Source organism: Notamacropus eugenii, chromosome 5 (genome assembly GCF_028372415.1).
Source record: "Notamacropus eugenii isolate mMacEug1 chromosome 5, mMacEug1.pri_v2, whole genome shotgun sequence".
Taxonomy (NCBI): domain Eukaryota; kingdom Metazoa; phylum Chordata; class Mammalia; order Diprotodontia; family Macropodidae; genus Notamacropus; species Notamacropus eugenii.
The window spans coordinates 64405052-64420023 of NC_092876.1; the positions used below are offsets into that span (position 1 = coordinate 64405052).

General features: G+C 40.0%; 1 protein-coding gene across 12 annotated transcripts; it reads right to left on the reverse strand.

The window, feature by feature from the left end:
• Positions 1-747: 747 nt before the first annotated feature.
• Positions 748-14752, reverse strand: SRSF10 (serine and arginine rich splicing factor 10). Of its 12 annotated transcripts, none has more exons than XM_072609302.1 (7): positions 14346-14752; positions 12302-12406; positions 8421-8524; positions 7353-7515; positions 7029-7079; positions 6783-6884; positions 748-906 (listed from the first exon to the last, which is right to left on the reverse strand). In XM_072609302.1, exons 1-7 carry the CDS (start codon positions 14408-14410, stop codon positions 885-887), a joined length of 612 nt encoding a protein of 203 aa, XP_072465403.1. In that variant the 5' UTR covers positions 14411-14752; the 3' UTR covers positions 748-884. The 12 variants fall into 12 exon arrangements, with proteins under 12 accessions (XP_072465403.1, XP_072465402.1, XP_072465401.1 ...); XM_072609301.1 differs by having other exon boundaries at positions 7029-7082; XM_072609300.1 differs by having other exon boundaries at positions 14340-14559.
• Positions 14753-14972: the final 220 nt, after the last annotated feature.

Below are 14972 nucleotides of genomic sequence, written 5' to 3' on the forward strand. Positions count from 1 at the left end.
ATGGAGAAGTGAGACTCAAAATAGCTTGAGCACTGTGGGCCTGGGGAGCATTAGGGCTGTCACACTGATGAGACACTAATATCATCCCTCTAAGGACCCAGTGTGAGAAGTAACCCCACCTTAGTGAAGCCAAGAGGGGTCAACATGATTGGGAGTCAGAGTAAAATAGAGCATCTGCAGATTGTCTTTGTATCCACATTGGGCAGGATACCTTTGTGCAGAACATGCAAGTATCCCCTCATGGGAAAAACAAGAACCAAACTGGGAAATGACCTATGTGCCTGGCAATGAGAGGAGAGAGCCACACAAAGCCCCAGAACTTGAAACTTCTTGCTGGGGTGGTCATATGGACTGTTAAGAGGTAGGTCCCTTTAAGTTGGGGTGGGAGGTATCTGACTTACTGCTCAGACACTTCATCCTTCAGTTCTGTGTTTAGATGCCTCATTAGGTAGAGTACATGGCAAATATTCCAGTTCCCAGGTTCCAGTCTGGGTAATGATAATGACCCAGATAAGTGAAAGACACCCCTCCCAGCACCCCCAAAGTGTAATTTGGTTGTCCATGTGAAGGAGGGAATGTCTGACCCACAGGCTACTGTACTATTCCCAGTGCCTAGGGTATACATATGCACATGAGTAGGTGCCCAAGGATTGTGGGTTCAGCTAAGGCACACTGTTCTCACCATACCAGACACTTCCCCAAGGCTTTTTATAAACTTCAAACAGTAAAAATACTCTCAAGTGCTCATTGCTGTTCAGTTTACTCTTTATTCTCAGACTTTCAGAAGTCCTCCTTATGGTCTGCCAGGTGGGAGATTCTTTGGGCAGGAGTGATTGGAGCAATATTACCCTCCATGAGGATGAAACCAAGAGCCAAATCAAGTCTCAGGCCACATGTCTTCTACTCCTGAGAAAATGTAAGAGAAATCATGGAATCTTCTCTACAGCACTTTGCAAACAGGATTGAGGCAGAAAAAAATAACAATACAAAAGTCAGCAAAAACAAGACCGCCAAAGCTTTAGTTCCTGCGCCCTTTTGTTTCAAGAGTTATTTAATGCAACAAAGAAAATTGTTGTGACTTGGTTTGGATCTCTATCAATCTGCAGCTGTGGTCTGGTGTCAAGAACGTTGGGCTGGGGCTCAGAAGGGGCCCGAGTCTGAATCCTGCTTCCAATATTTACTAGCTGTGATCCTGGGAAAGTCCTGTTTCTTGGTTTGTAACATGAGGCTAAGAGGCGCATTACCTATTTGCACAGGGTTGTTGTGGAGCAAACACTTTGTAAGTTTTAAAGTTATACAGATTTTTGAGGTGAGGTTAGCTCACAAAACTGCCAAGGTGTAATTAGGACAGGGTGACTGGGTTTTGCACCAGGATGCCTCATACTTGAGCATATATGTACCTAATCCCTCACTAAGGATTTGTAGTGTCTTTGGGTTTCAGGCCCTGTCCCAGGCTCACTCTTTTCTGTTTGCTGCCTTTGCCTAGTATAAGCATACTTATACTTTTGCCCCTTCAAGTGTGGAAGGGCCGTTCCACAACGGTCGTCTCATTCACCTGTTGCCACTCTGTCTTCTTCCTGAGGCCACCCAGTGTGACTGCTGCTGTCCTCAGCACCCTCTGGTTTCTTCTACACTTCACCCCCAGAATTTGCACTACATCTGACTGGCCTGGATTATTCTATGCACTGCACTTTGCTGCCCCCTATTTTGACACAGGCACCAGAATTCATTCATAATATAGCCCTAGGGGTAGCTACAGGCCAGTGAAAAATACTGGTCTTGGGGGTCAGGAAGACAAGTAAAATTCTACCTCCTGACAAGCTGTATACATGGATAAGTTACTTACCTGTCAGAGCCTTAGTTTCCCCATTTATAAAAAGAGGATATTTACATTATCTATCTAGGGTTGTAGTAAGGAAAAATACTTTAAAAATACTTAAGTATTAAAGTTAGTAACATTCATAGACTTTTTTGAGGTATTGAATAAAGACATTGTCTTATTGATTAAACCAATCACTAACAGAGTATGCAATCTCTACCCCTAAACCTTTCCACACAATTAGAAGATGATCAGTTTAAATGTATAGAAACCTAAGATTTCTCTGGATCCATCTCTTATCATGTGACAATCTACAAATCCTTTTCCTTCTGAATGTCTTCTCACCTGTACTGTCCTGCCTCATAGGAATGTCAAAAGGAAAGCAGCGCACTATTATTTCTGACATTATTTTGAAGGGTATTAAAAGAAATCCTAGGGGATACATACTGTAATCCTATACATGAATTTTGGAATCAGGGCACCTGAATTTGAACCCCAAATGCATTCTTTACTATATGATCTTGGAGATGTAATTTGAACCTGTGGTCCTGTTTGTCACATCTGTGAAATGAGGGATATCAACTTATCCAAGTCTCTTTCAGATTTAATTCCTCTGAAAAGGGCAGAAGAAAACAGAATTCACAGCTAAGTCGTACTCATCCCACCACTAGGAGACACAGTACAAGGCTATAACCCTCCAGCTCTTCCCCTTTTTATCAAGTCCTGTATATCAAGTGGGGATAGATACAAATTGCTCTGCTGCTGAAGTCAGGAAAGGAGCACAGGAAATATATCTGGACTATTCTGGGTCACTTTTTTTGTTCAGAGACACAGGAATTCACATTTGACAGCGTGTGGCTTTTAAAGTCAACCACATCTGAACCTTACTACATTACTACTTAGTTGTTGCTAGGAGGAACTACGGACCTATATATCAAAGTCGCTAATAACATTAATTTTATTGGCTCTGTAAGAATGAAGCTGATTTGCTAACACTTAGCTATAGCTTTCTTCTGTATCTTACATGCTACAAAGTTATTCAGTTTATTTAAAACAAAACAAAAAAACCCTCAATTCTCATGAAAAAGGGTGACAGTAGATAGAATGCTAGCCTGGGAACCCGAACACTTGGGACCCAAATGCCAGTTCGGCCATTCTAACTGGGCCTCAGTCTCCTCAACTATAAAAGTAAAAACCCTGCCTTGCTTGCATCAGCGGTTCCCAAGTTGTGAAGCATGGAAACACATTACTTGATCTTCTTGATTACAACAACTCCATACAATAAAAGAAACATTTTACACCATTTCTTACACAAGTGCATTGCCATTTTCCCTGGTAATACAGATGCACTGATTAATAAGATACAAGTTACTGAATTAATAGTAGCTTTAGGTTGTGATATATTTTCTCCATCACCAAATTCCACAGTACAACTGCTAACAAATAGGGTGCTGTAAAGTTTTTCTTGATATTAAGTAGCCTTTATTTTGTAAAAGGTTGGGACTATTAAATTATCTCCTCTGGTTGAAAATGTTTATGATTCCAAGTGGCTGAAGTTTTCTCTCCAAAATAATCATTCCTTATTTTAGCTTTAATAAAACAAGAAAACTACTCAAAGTCAAATACTCCACTGCCTCTACCACTTTCTATAGGAGGTGACAGGAAAGCTCAAGCAACATGGATTCCCAACTTAAAACTGAATTTAACCAACTGGTAAATGACTAACATTCTAACAACTTTTAAGTTTGCCTTTGTTTTCAAGAGTGTGGGTGGAGCTATACTTAAGAAGGAAGTGCATGACAATGGAATGTGTGAACAGAATAGTTTTCAGGAGATCCCAGATGATGACACCCAGCCTCAGAACAGAGGAAACCAAATTTCTGGTATGTTGTACTATAGAACTTAGTACTTATTTATCACCAAGTGCGTCTTCTCTACAAAGATATATATGTAAATATTACTAAATTAGCACTCAAGTGTAGAACACCACTTCATCAAAGAGTATTTTCAATTCTAGGAAATAATCAGCAGGAGTATTAGCCCTGCCTCACAATGATGACTAGTTCAATTAAATTCAATTCTAAGCAAAGTACCCAGATGTTTCTCTCAAGGCTTCTTTGTTAAAAAAAAAAAAAAGATATTTGTTATTTTGGAAGAAAGTCAGATGTTCTAAAAGGGAGGGCCCAGCCATTCCAACCCATTATCTGATACAGTTTACTAGAAGGACCAGAAGGAGCAATAATCTGATGGACTTTCCAAGGCAGAGAGGACCAATAGGGGTGACAAATTTCAAAGGGAAGAGGATCAAGACTTACTTTCAATGACAAGGTTTGCTCTACTTTTATTTGGAGAACGGTATGTCTGATAATGGGAGAACACAGTCCTGATAAAATAATGAAGCCATGGTGAATGAGAAGCAGGATGGGGAGGAGAGTGGAAGGCACGCTGGACTAAAAGGCCATGCCTTCTCTTGTCCAGCTCTTGTCACTTACTTAGCTGTGTGACTGTGCAACTGATCAATCACTTCTCAGGGCCTGTTTTCCTTTTATGTAAAAGGAGTCACTTCACTAGCATGGTTTTTAGCTCCTTTCCAGATCTAACAAGTGGCAACAAAGTGACTTGAGAAGACAATGTGTATTCATGGAATAACTATGAAATACACTGTTGCTTAAGGTAATGTCAAGGTACCAATCAAGAGATGTATCCTTTTTAGTCTGTCACATTGAAAATCAAAAGTAGCTATGGTTAACAGACACTCATTACCAAGCCCATTTCACCATGGAATGATATTTAAAAAGAAGCTTCTATTACAGAATCATGGCTTAAAACTGTAATAATTCCAGTTGGTCATGATGTCCTTCATTTTGTTTTTATTATAGCATGTTTGCTTAATTTACAGCAAGCAGAAAATAAGCTGGGTCTTTTTGTTTTGATCCAAACATTGATGTTTTTAAAGGTTGTACACAATATTTGTTAAAAAGAACATATAAAAATACCTTTTTAGAAGCTTCTATAAGAAAGAAAATACAAAGTTTAACCCCACAACTTTCCTCTTTGCTAGAACTGCCAGCTACTGCTACAGTTTTAAATAGTCTTTTTTGTTGTTTTGAAACTATACATCCAGGAAAGTCTACAAAATTAAAGAAACGTGCATATAAATGATTGCATAGCAGAACATGAACATTAACTGCAAACAGTAAAGAAATAAAAGTTAGAAAGACTATCAAATATACAAAGGTTCTAGAATCAATCCCTTAAGTATGTTCCACAAATAATATTTTAAAACCATCGTTTGTTTGTTTTTTTACAGGCCTGGCCTAGATAACTAAAACCAAGATAGAATATTAAGAAGGTCTCTAAAAGGAAACTTTTCCCCACCAACATCTCTATGCTTATATTTAACAAGTGCTGTACTGATGCTAGCTCTTGTACTGAAATGAGGTTGGACCTTGTCAAAAGCGACTTTTGTTTGAAAAAATAAAAACAAAAACAAAACGACTTGTCTTTCAGAGAAATACTTGACATCATATGATGGTCTGGTACCATGTTCACATTTGTTTATAGTTGAGTACTGCACTTAAGATCAACTAAAAACCTGGAGATGCAGCTCTTGCTTACACCTAAAGCCTCCCTTGCCTCTAATTATTTTCCATTTTATGGCACCGAAATAACATTCGGTCTTAGGGGTGTTATCAGTGAAACTTGTCTCACTAAATAAACTGAAGTATAAAGAGGAAAGCCTCCCTCAGGAAGGGGTGGGCAGATTCTGATACAAATGAACACAACAAATGAATGTCATTGGCATCAAAATTGAGTTCTTAAACACTATGCACACACACACACATACATACACACACAAAACCTACTTTGAAACAACTTCCTTGCCTCTAACAGCAGTAAGAAAACTAAGCAATTTTATGATTAACAGCTCTCTAAAATTCAGAATAGCTACAAAAACAGCACACATTTTTCCTAAAAATATTTCTGCTATTATGACCTCAAATTTTAGCTAACATTACAGATGTTTTCATTTTTCAAAATATTCAGAAACCAGGCAAAAGTAGTTTCTGCTCTAGTCCAAAAGACATCACTCAAGCTCCCTGAAGACTCCCCCACCTGTCTCCTCTTCTGTGGGTACCATCTACCTGACATGGTTCAGTTGACAAGAAACTTTAACACCACATGCTCCATGTACTGATGAATGTTACAGCCACAGAAGTGTGAAAAACACACCTTTTCCCCTACCCCCAGGTCCACTGTAAACCTGAAATGCCATAGCAGTCAGTGTTATACTGTGGTTAGTTTTCCATTTTGTTTCACAACGTTTTAAGGAACAACCACCTAAACTTTCTAGTTTAAAACAGCTGTTCTGTCAAATTGATACCATTTTTGCTTCATGGATATGAACTTTATTTCTAATAGGACAATGTTGCAAATTATGGTCAACTAACAGCTTTTTACCAATATTTCAAGCATAAAAAAAGAGAATCTTTACAAAAATATACAGAGACACCACAATCAAATTGGTAGCTGCCCATGACATTTAACAAACTGGACTCTTAAGAGTGGCTTCTCAACAGTATATCATTTTAATTATAATAACCATTGTCTGCTACAGGGAAAACTGACAAAAGTAAAAGTTTTTTTTGGGGGGGCTTTTTTTTTGTCTTTTTTTAAAGCACTGTTGCAACATTGTGTTCCTGATAATTTAGTAAACTGAACTATGTAAATGAATGATACATGCCTAAAAACAATATGATTATGCTGTTAGTGGCCACTGGACTTTGGACTAGTCCAGGACCTCGATCTAGATTTTGACCTAGACCTAGACTGTGATCTTGACTGGGATTTGGATCTGGCTGGTTCTTTTTTCCTTGATTCCTTTTCGTATCTTGAGCCTGACTTATAATGTGTTTTGGAATCTGTTTTAGAAGTGCCTCTAGTTTTGGTGTGAGATGCAGACCTAGAACGTGACTTAGCCTTCATTTCTTTCTTGGGCTGGGACTTGGATCGTGATCTTGAATTGGATTTAGACCTCGAAAAAGACCGGTTTCGGTGTTTGAATCTTTCAAAAAAGAGGAGACATTAGATTAGCGTAAAAACACGGTTTCCTCCTAAATCTGATATTTATCATTCTTAGAGTAAATAATTTCCCCTGACATTGATTCATTATGTCTGCATTGTAATAGATCAGAACAAAACTAATTACCTATCATTGTCTGAATGGCTTCTGCTACGGCGTGGTCTTCCAGTAGGTCTACTGCTAAAAGGCACATCAGAAAAAGTAAAGAATGAGAAATGTCTACTTATGTAGATGATTAAAATACTGGCTTAAAAAAAGATATGCACTTAGAGCCAAATCATTATTTTAATGTCAATGAATCATGCAATATATGATAGTTCCTACATGTGGTTACAAGTAGAGTATACAAAAAATTCAGAGTATTTTAAAAACTCTTAACAGCCAAATAGTAAATGTGCTTTTGTTTTCCAATCAACTGCTATACAGTTAAAAACCACACATCAAACTTACTTTCTAGGACTATAAGATCTTCTGTAGTTGTAATCAAAAGAACGACTCCTAGACCTCCTCCTTTCGTAACTTCGGCTTCTGGATCGCCTATATCTGTCATAGTCATCATAGCGAGAAGAGCTGTATACATTTCTCCCTTCCTTGGCTTTCATTTGATTTGGTGCTGTGAAAAAAAGTTTTGTATTTAATGTCTCAAGTGATCACTTTCAAATTTTCATTATAAACAACCAGTGCTTTTTCATCTTTTTAATACCAATACTCAATATTTTTTTTTGCTACAAATGTGGTAGATGTGAAAACTACCTGAAAACAACCTAAGTAAAAGGTAGGTTTTAATTGTTTTACTTTCCAAAGCAGAGTAGAAAGTTGGCAATGCAAGACAGCTCTCTAAGACTATAGCTTACAAAGAACGTGCTAACCTTGCATTGTTAGAGGAAATGTCTTCACTGGGGAGTTTTCTATACTAAAGAAATCAGTGACCCATTCGCTATCCTTAGATAATTTTTCCCACAACTTTGTAATTTCAAAAATCCCAATTCCTTTCAGCTGCTTCCGCATATAGCCTGGATACGCTGTTGTTCAAGGTGAGACAATGACTTTCCCCAAAACACGAAGGAGGTAACTTCACTGCCCAAAATGATACAATATGTATAGCAGAGTGGAAAATGGTCAGATGCAGAGAGAGGGGGTGTGTGTGTGTCTGTGTGTGTTCGTGTCTCTGTCCATGTCTCTGTGTGTGTGTCATTTAGCAAAAATGTGCCATGCCTACGAAAACTGATGCCACCGAATTTTGGCCCTGAGTAATTAATGCTATACAGAATGCACTAGTTTCATTCTATCTACTTTACCATATGCTATGATTCAATCTTTTTTTTACAGTATGGAAAAATATTTACATAATCTCTGAGGTTGAAATTCAAAGCTTACTAAATATAACTACAAAAGATTTTTCTATTGGTTCCAAATATCAAGCAGTCTAAGAAAACATTTGTGGAATGAAGGAATCTCAGAATACAATAAATATATTTAGAAATGACTTCTCAAAAAGTTGTGTAGAGTCACACTTACTTTTGCGATCCCCTTGTGCAAACTGGATTTCAATCTGACGTCCACAAATCCATTTTCGGTCCAAATTATGCAGGGCATCTTCAGCATCACGAACATCTTCAAATGTGCTAAATGTTAAGGGGCTTGGGAAAGTTTTGCAAACTTTGATACACAACAAAAGCTTAACTGGCAAAAGTGGCACATTCCATGATCTGTCCATCTTTATTTTTTTTCCTCCAGAAAGCCAACTAGGTAATTGATACTTACTTCAAAATCAAGCCATCTGTTTTTAAAGTAAAAAAACTTAAAATATTTGCAAAGATAGATTATGAAGCCACTGTCAGAAAAAAAAATCCATTATTTTCCTAACTCAGTCTTTTCAGAAATAAAAACCAAAAGTTTAAAGATAGCAGAGAATCTTCCTAGTCTGAATTTCAGGACTGATCTTTTATGATAGCTGCTCAGCACTAAATGGAATTTCCTTAAAATTGTATCAAAAAGTATCCCCTTGTTTTCTCCATATACTAAATTAAAATATGCAAACACCAAAACCTCCTAGGTAAACAAATATAACAACCTATCTCACAAGATCTGAAAACTAAAAGTATAAGACCTCTACCTTTCTGGTGCTTTAGGCCCCTTGAACGTGTCTGATACCAGGGTTTCATCCACTTATCCATCTTGCAATGACTACAGAAGGGGAGTACAATGGCTGCCCTTCCACTGTGTACAAATATGAAATTACTGAGCAGATCCTCAATTAAGTCATGGTCAGAAGCATATGGTTCTGGCACAATTCTATCTAAGAGGTACTACAAAGAAATGAAGAAAGACCATTTTATGGGATCCTGGAATGGACAGCCAATTCCAGAATCCTGAGTCTGACACTAAAGTGCGCTTTTTCATGCAAATCAGTAGATTTGGGAATGATTTCTAGTTGGGATTTTCAGAATACTTCCATGCAGAACTTCTGATAACTGTTCAAAGTTTACTGGGGCTTGCTGCTTTGCCCTGAAAGCTCTCCATTTTAATAACAGGCAAAAAATGAGAACTACTGGACTTCCAAATAGCAGTTAACTCTATCATCCATATATAGCTCTACTCCCACTCCTCCACTCTGCTGCTATCCCAGAAACTCTCCATGTCGCTCAAAACCAGGTCAATACCCTGAAAAGTCTTTGACTTGGTGGCTATGGGAAAGATTAAGGGCTAGGTTTGAACGTTAAGTCTATCTACTATTCAAACGTCACAGTTTTGGACTCATCTTGCCACTTCTTTTGACATGAACTAGGGAGAAGTTGTATTTCTAGAGTTAGCCAGACATGACATCATGAAGAGACACACACACACCTCGGAGGTAGATCTCTGTAGGACTGAAAAAAAATTCTGGCATATTGTTGAGACCAAATGGTCTAATATGTAAATGATTACTAGCTTTCTTTCCTAATATGTAACAAGAATATTAGGCCTTATCATAAAATAATTATATAGAAGGGTTTTTAATAAGTCCTAAAAAAAAAAAAAAAGGCTCCTAACTTAAAATATTGGGGAGCTGAGAAGAAATTGTCTTACAATACTAGAAGTAAAAAGCACCCCTTTGAGAGCTTTCAGGGAATGATTTTAGGAAAATTAAAAACAGACTTTAATGTTTTATAAGCAGATTTATGGTAATATAGCCAGAGGCTATATTAATCAAAACCCAAACCAAAGAGTTATAAAGGATTTAGTAAAAAGAATAGAGCTTCTTAAGGGAAGCTAAGGATTTTTGTGGCACATTTCTAACCTATGAAGTGCTCCTTTTCATATCTACCCTGTTCTGTATGAACAGAAAATGAAGATAGACTGGCCAGATCCTGGCTTTACATACTGGCTTGGTGACAGGGAAGCAGGAGGGATAAGCAGGGTTGGGGGAAGGTTAGATATCATCATCATACCAGTCCTGAATAAAGATATGTTTAGGGAATTCTCCCAAATACAAAATCTGTCACTTTCCTTTCTTCATCACATTTTCTTTTAGAAATCAGAAACCACCAAGACAAAAATGTCTCGAGTAGTAGTAATTCATCGGACTTTAAATGTCTAGCTTTCTTGAAATAACTACCTTGCTCCTCTTCTGGTATAAAGGTAAATATTTTGTTTCTGCTTCAAGCACCATACATTTGAGTCAAACTACAGAAAACCATAATTCATTCACCTAACAAACAGGAAAAAGTGGAAGGTCAACCTTGTTGCCAGCGCATCCTATCTTTGCCATGCCAAACACCAATAGTTGTTTTGAAGGAACTGCCCCTGTCTTTCCTTAAGCAGAGCTTAAGTCCATTCACTGGACTCCAGGGAATTATACGATGCTCAATGAGGGCTTGATCCACACACTCCCACCCACCAAATCACAGGTTTTACAGGGAAATCATCAGGACAAGTAGGCTGACTCAGGGTGCCAGGAGGTCAGCATGGATCTAGCAGCTAGAATTTTTCCTTAAGAGACAGCTGGTACAAATGAGAGGAGGCCATAGCCATAGAAATACCATCATCTATGATGGGGCTAAGGTGAGGCAGGAAATATGGTGTTTATCTGAAACTCAGGCTCTGACATTTCAACCATGGCCAGCAGAGCCAAGCTACACAAGTGTGTATAGTTCCAGAAACCAAAGATTATTGTTACTAGTGTCATTTCTGGTGGCTCTAAGCCCAGACAATTACCAATGGTAAGTTTTCAAATGGCTGCTAGATCTACATTGACTTGCCACTTCTTGAAGAGATGGGTTCACCCTGGAGCTACGTATGCCCCCAAATGGTTTTTTGTTTGCTGTCCTGTGATATAAATGCTAACAACTGTCAAGCCCCAATCTAATACTTATATATTCTAAGCTAAAACTCAACTGTGTTATATGGCAGATACATTTATCTTGCAAGTTGAGAAAGAATGCATTTTTATACAAGACCACAATCACAATTACCAACAGCCCCCACAATTAAGATACAGGTTTTGTCATTAGACCAAACCAGAATCAGTTTGCAACTTTAACTGCTAACACAAAAACAAAAGGAAAATTGTTATTCCGTAGGATACATCAGGTATGACTCCTTTAATCTTGGCCATCATTCAACTTCATCTTGACCTTTAACTCTTTAAGTGCTTGTCAGAAGGACTTGTCATGAGATGCTTGGTCAAATATGACAGATGGCTTTATCTTTTACTTTGAAAAACAACCTTTTCCCCCTTTTGTAGATAAAGCGAAGCTTTGTCTCCCATTATGGCTTGTCCTTCTTCCAGCTTTTCTTTATTTTTTCTTTTCCCAAACTCTCCCTTCTCTTCAAGCCTGATCCTTAAGAGGTCTTTGGCTTGTCTACTTGCCTTAATTGTTGAACTCTACTCTAAAGGTTCTTTCATGCTTTCTCTTTGGGGTCGCCATAACTGTACAGCTTTACATTCTCTGAGGCAACAACAGAGGACAGTAAATTAGGGGACAATATTAAAGAAGTTTACCTCATTTTTAAACAATCTGTTTTGATCAAGTGTTTCAAATTATCAAAAGACAAGAAAACCAACCAACATTTTGCTAAGCACAAGAACATTACTTTTAGTTTGACTTACATTAAAAATGTGGTAGCAACCACGGAGTACACACACCAAAGCTTAAATCACACATTAGAATTATCGATTTGAGTTTCAGCAGCATGACTGGAAATTAATTTTAATACTATTTTTGATTAGATTTCATAGAAATAAATGATAGCAACGAGCAATGTATGAGTCAGTTAATTTCCAAAAATCTGACAACACAAAACACTCATTAGATACAGCACAAAAATAAACTACTTTTAGATGTGTTACCTCTTACACAAACTTGAATTTCAAACTTCAACACCCCTCACTACTCAGCCATCTGAAGAAAGGATATTGAACGTAAGCAAATCCTCTTGGACGACGAGTGTAGAAATCAAGTGGCACATACACATCAACTATGGGACCATAACGACCAAATTCCCGGCGCAAATCTTCAGACCTAGAATACCACCAAAGATACCTCAAATTTTTTTATGTTCTGTTACTACTAAGCATTTCTTTTAATTAAAAATTTCCCTTATGTAAACTATGGAATATTTGTATGTAAGCCAACTCCTCTTCCATAGAGACTGCGTGAAACTTTGAAGCGTATTGTTACTTTCAAAAAAAAGCTCAAAGGAGTCATGTAGCAGAGACTGGGAGCCAGGAGAAAGGATTCTCTGCTATTATTTACTAGCGGTGTGGTAACCTTGGCACTTAACCTTGCGAAGTCTCAGTTTCTTAATCCGAGGAATGCAAGGGTTAACATGTTCTTCAAATTCCCTTCCAGCTCGAAAAATGCACAAAAATGAATCAGCACAATATGGGAGAGAGACTGGATCTAAAATTTCCTAGATAAGGAGTACCTTCTCTGCAACTTATAGTCTAAGAGCATTGCCTATAAAACGTGGTGTGACCAGTCCAGGTCTTTCCTGGTCCCTAGATAGCCTAACTCAAAACATACCTTAAATAAAGTGGAAAATTAAGATGCTATTTTAATATGCAAACTCAGCTTACAATAAAAACTGAACGAACATATTTTATATTCTATTACCCTCAGGGACCAGAGGCATGAAGATGACTTCTATAAGGTTCCTTCCACCTCTGAAATATCTTTCTTTGATCTTATTTTGTAGGAAAATTAAATGACCACTACCCATAATTTACTAATCAATAAAATTTATTCATAATTGAAATTAATTTTGCTTTTTGCCACATTGTCAAATAAAAACAAGCCTAGACAATAAAAGACTTCTGATACTTTCCTTTTTGTCGCACCAAATAAGCTTAATTCTCAGGAAAACATTAAGCATTTTTATTATTGTTTGTAAAGATTAAAAAAATTCCAATGGTGGATAATTAGAAAAGATGAATTGTAACCAGCACAAAACTTAAAAAAAAAAAAATCCAAATCCTAAGTACTACGGAGTTCCAAATATTGATATATCACCCCCCCCCAATATGAAATCCTAAGCAATCTGTTAATGTGATTTTTTACATAAGTCCCATAAGGCCTAGTGGGGAAAAGGAAAAATTTAAGATTTTCTTTTTCCTCCGAGTCAAGGCAATGCCAATATAAACCACCCCCTGCTCTAATCCTTTTGAAGAAAACAAGGGACCCTAACATTTTTTCAAGCTGCATTTCATATCAGTATCCTCAAGGCAAGATCTTTAAAGAAAAAAAAAGATAGGGCTCTGATTCCATTAGCTGGAGTCATATCGTGCAATTCGAAGGAAGCCTATTTATGAAGTAGGCCATTTATAATCTCACAACTCTCCGGGGCCGTTTTAAGCTTTGCCAATCCCGTTAAAAAAAAAAGAACGTGAACCCTTCCCCCCCACCTCCCCAACACACAACTTAAATCCTTTGTCCCAAAGCTTGGATGGGGTGGGGAGTGATCACGTAAAAAATCAAACCCAGGCATTACAACAGGAGTGGCGCCCCCCCTCCCGCCGTTATTTTCACGCAAAGGCGGGCACCGTGGGGGCATTCTTTCCTCCCAGCAGTCCCCAGAACATCCCCCCCCCGCCCCACGAACGCGAGGTCGGGGAGGGGGGCCGCGGACGGCGGGCAAGGTGCCCTCGTGATCGAAGAGGCTGCGTTTTCGGGGAGGGCGGGCGTGCGTGAGGGTGGCTGAGTGTGAGGGTGAGTGTGCGCGTGCTCGCGCGCGGGAGGATGGGGGGGAGGAGGAGGCCGGGCCTGGGGCCTCGCCTGCGGCCTAGCTCGGGAGCCCGGGCCCGCCCGCCATGTTGCGCCTCGGCCTCGGCCGCCGCCCCCGCTCCTCCGGGCCCGGTTCTCGCCCCTACGGACGTCGCCACCGCGGCCCCCGCCCCTACGGCCGTCGCCGCCGCCTCCCGCTGCCTCCCGCGGTGCCCCGGGTTCCGCCACTTACACACACCTGGTGTCGTCGGCCACATTCCTCACGAACAGGGACGTGTTGGGCGGGCGCAAGTAGCGGGACATGGCGGTGGCGAGCGGGGCGCGAGGCGACGGCGACGGCAGCGACGGCGGCGGGACTGGCGCTAACGGGCGAGAGCAAACCGTCCGCGCGCGGCTGCTGCGGCTCCTCTCACACGCACGCACGCACGTACGTACGCACGCGCCCGCTTCCACCCAGCTCGCGTCGCCCTACTACGGCAACCGCCTATTCTCGCGAGACTGTCCCCCCCTTTCTCCTCCTTCCCCCTCCTCAAGCGTCTTCGCTTTGGCCGGAGCCTTTTCCTTCCCGAAGCCTTCCCTCCACCCCGCCCTCGCCGCTGCCTCTCCGAGATCAGGGGCTCTCCTGGGGGTCGCGTGCGCGGCTCCTTTTCTCGCGAGAGTGGGCTGGCGGGCGCGCCGCTCCTCCCCTCCCCCTCTCTCCCCGTCAGGTCTCGCGCTCGCTTATTCACTATTCATTCATTCATTGTTCTTTCTGCGTCCCCTTAACCGCCTCCGAATCCCGCCTTTTCTCCCCCTCCCCCACTCCCAGCAGTCTCGGGCGGTTAGTGACCCACATCCCGCATCCTGAAGCAAACTCCCTGCTCGT

Coding starts and splice junctions, on each gene's coding strand:
- SRSF10 (XM_072609295.1), bottom strand. CDS start 14,410: ATGTCCCGCTACTTGCGCCCGCCCAACACGTCCCTGTTCGTGAGGAAT. Junction 12,407..14,339: donor GCCGACGACACCAGGTGTGT/GTAAGTGGCGGA, acceptor GTGGTATTCTAG/GTCTGAAGATTTGCGCCGGG. Junction 7,516..8,420: donor TGCACAAGGGGATCGCAAAA/GTAAGTGTGACT, acceptor TTTTTTTCACAG/CACCAAATCAAATGAAAGCC.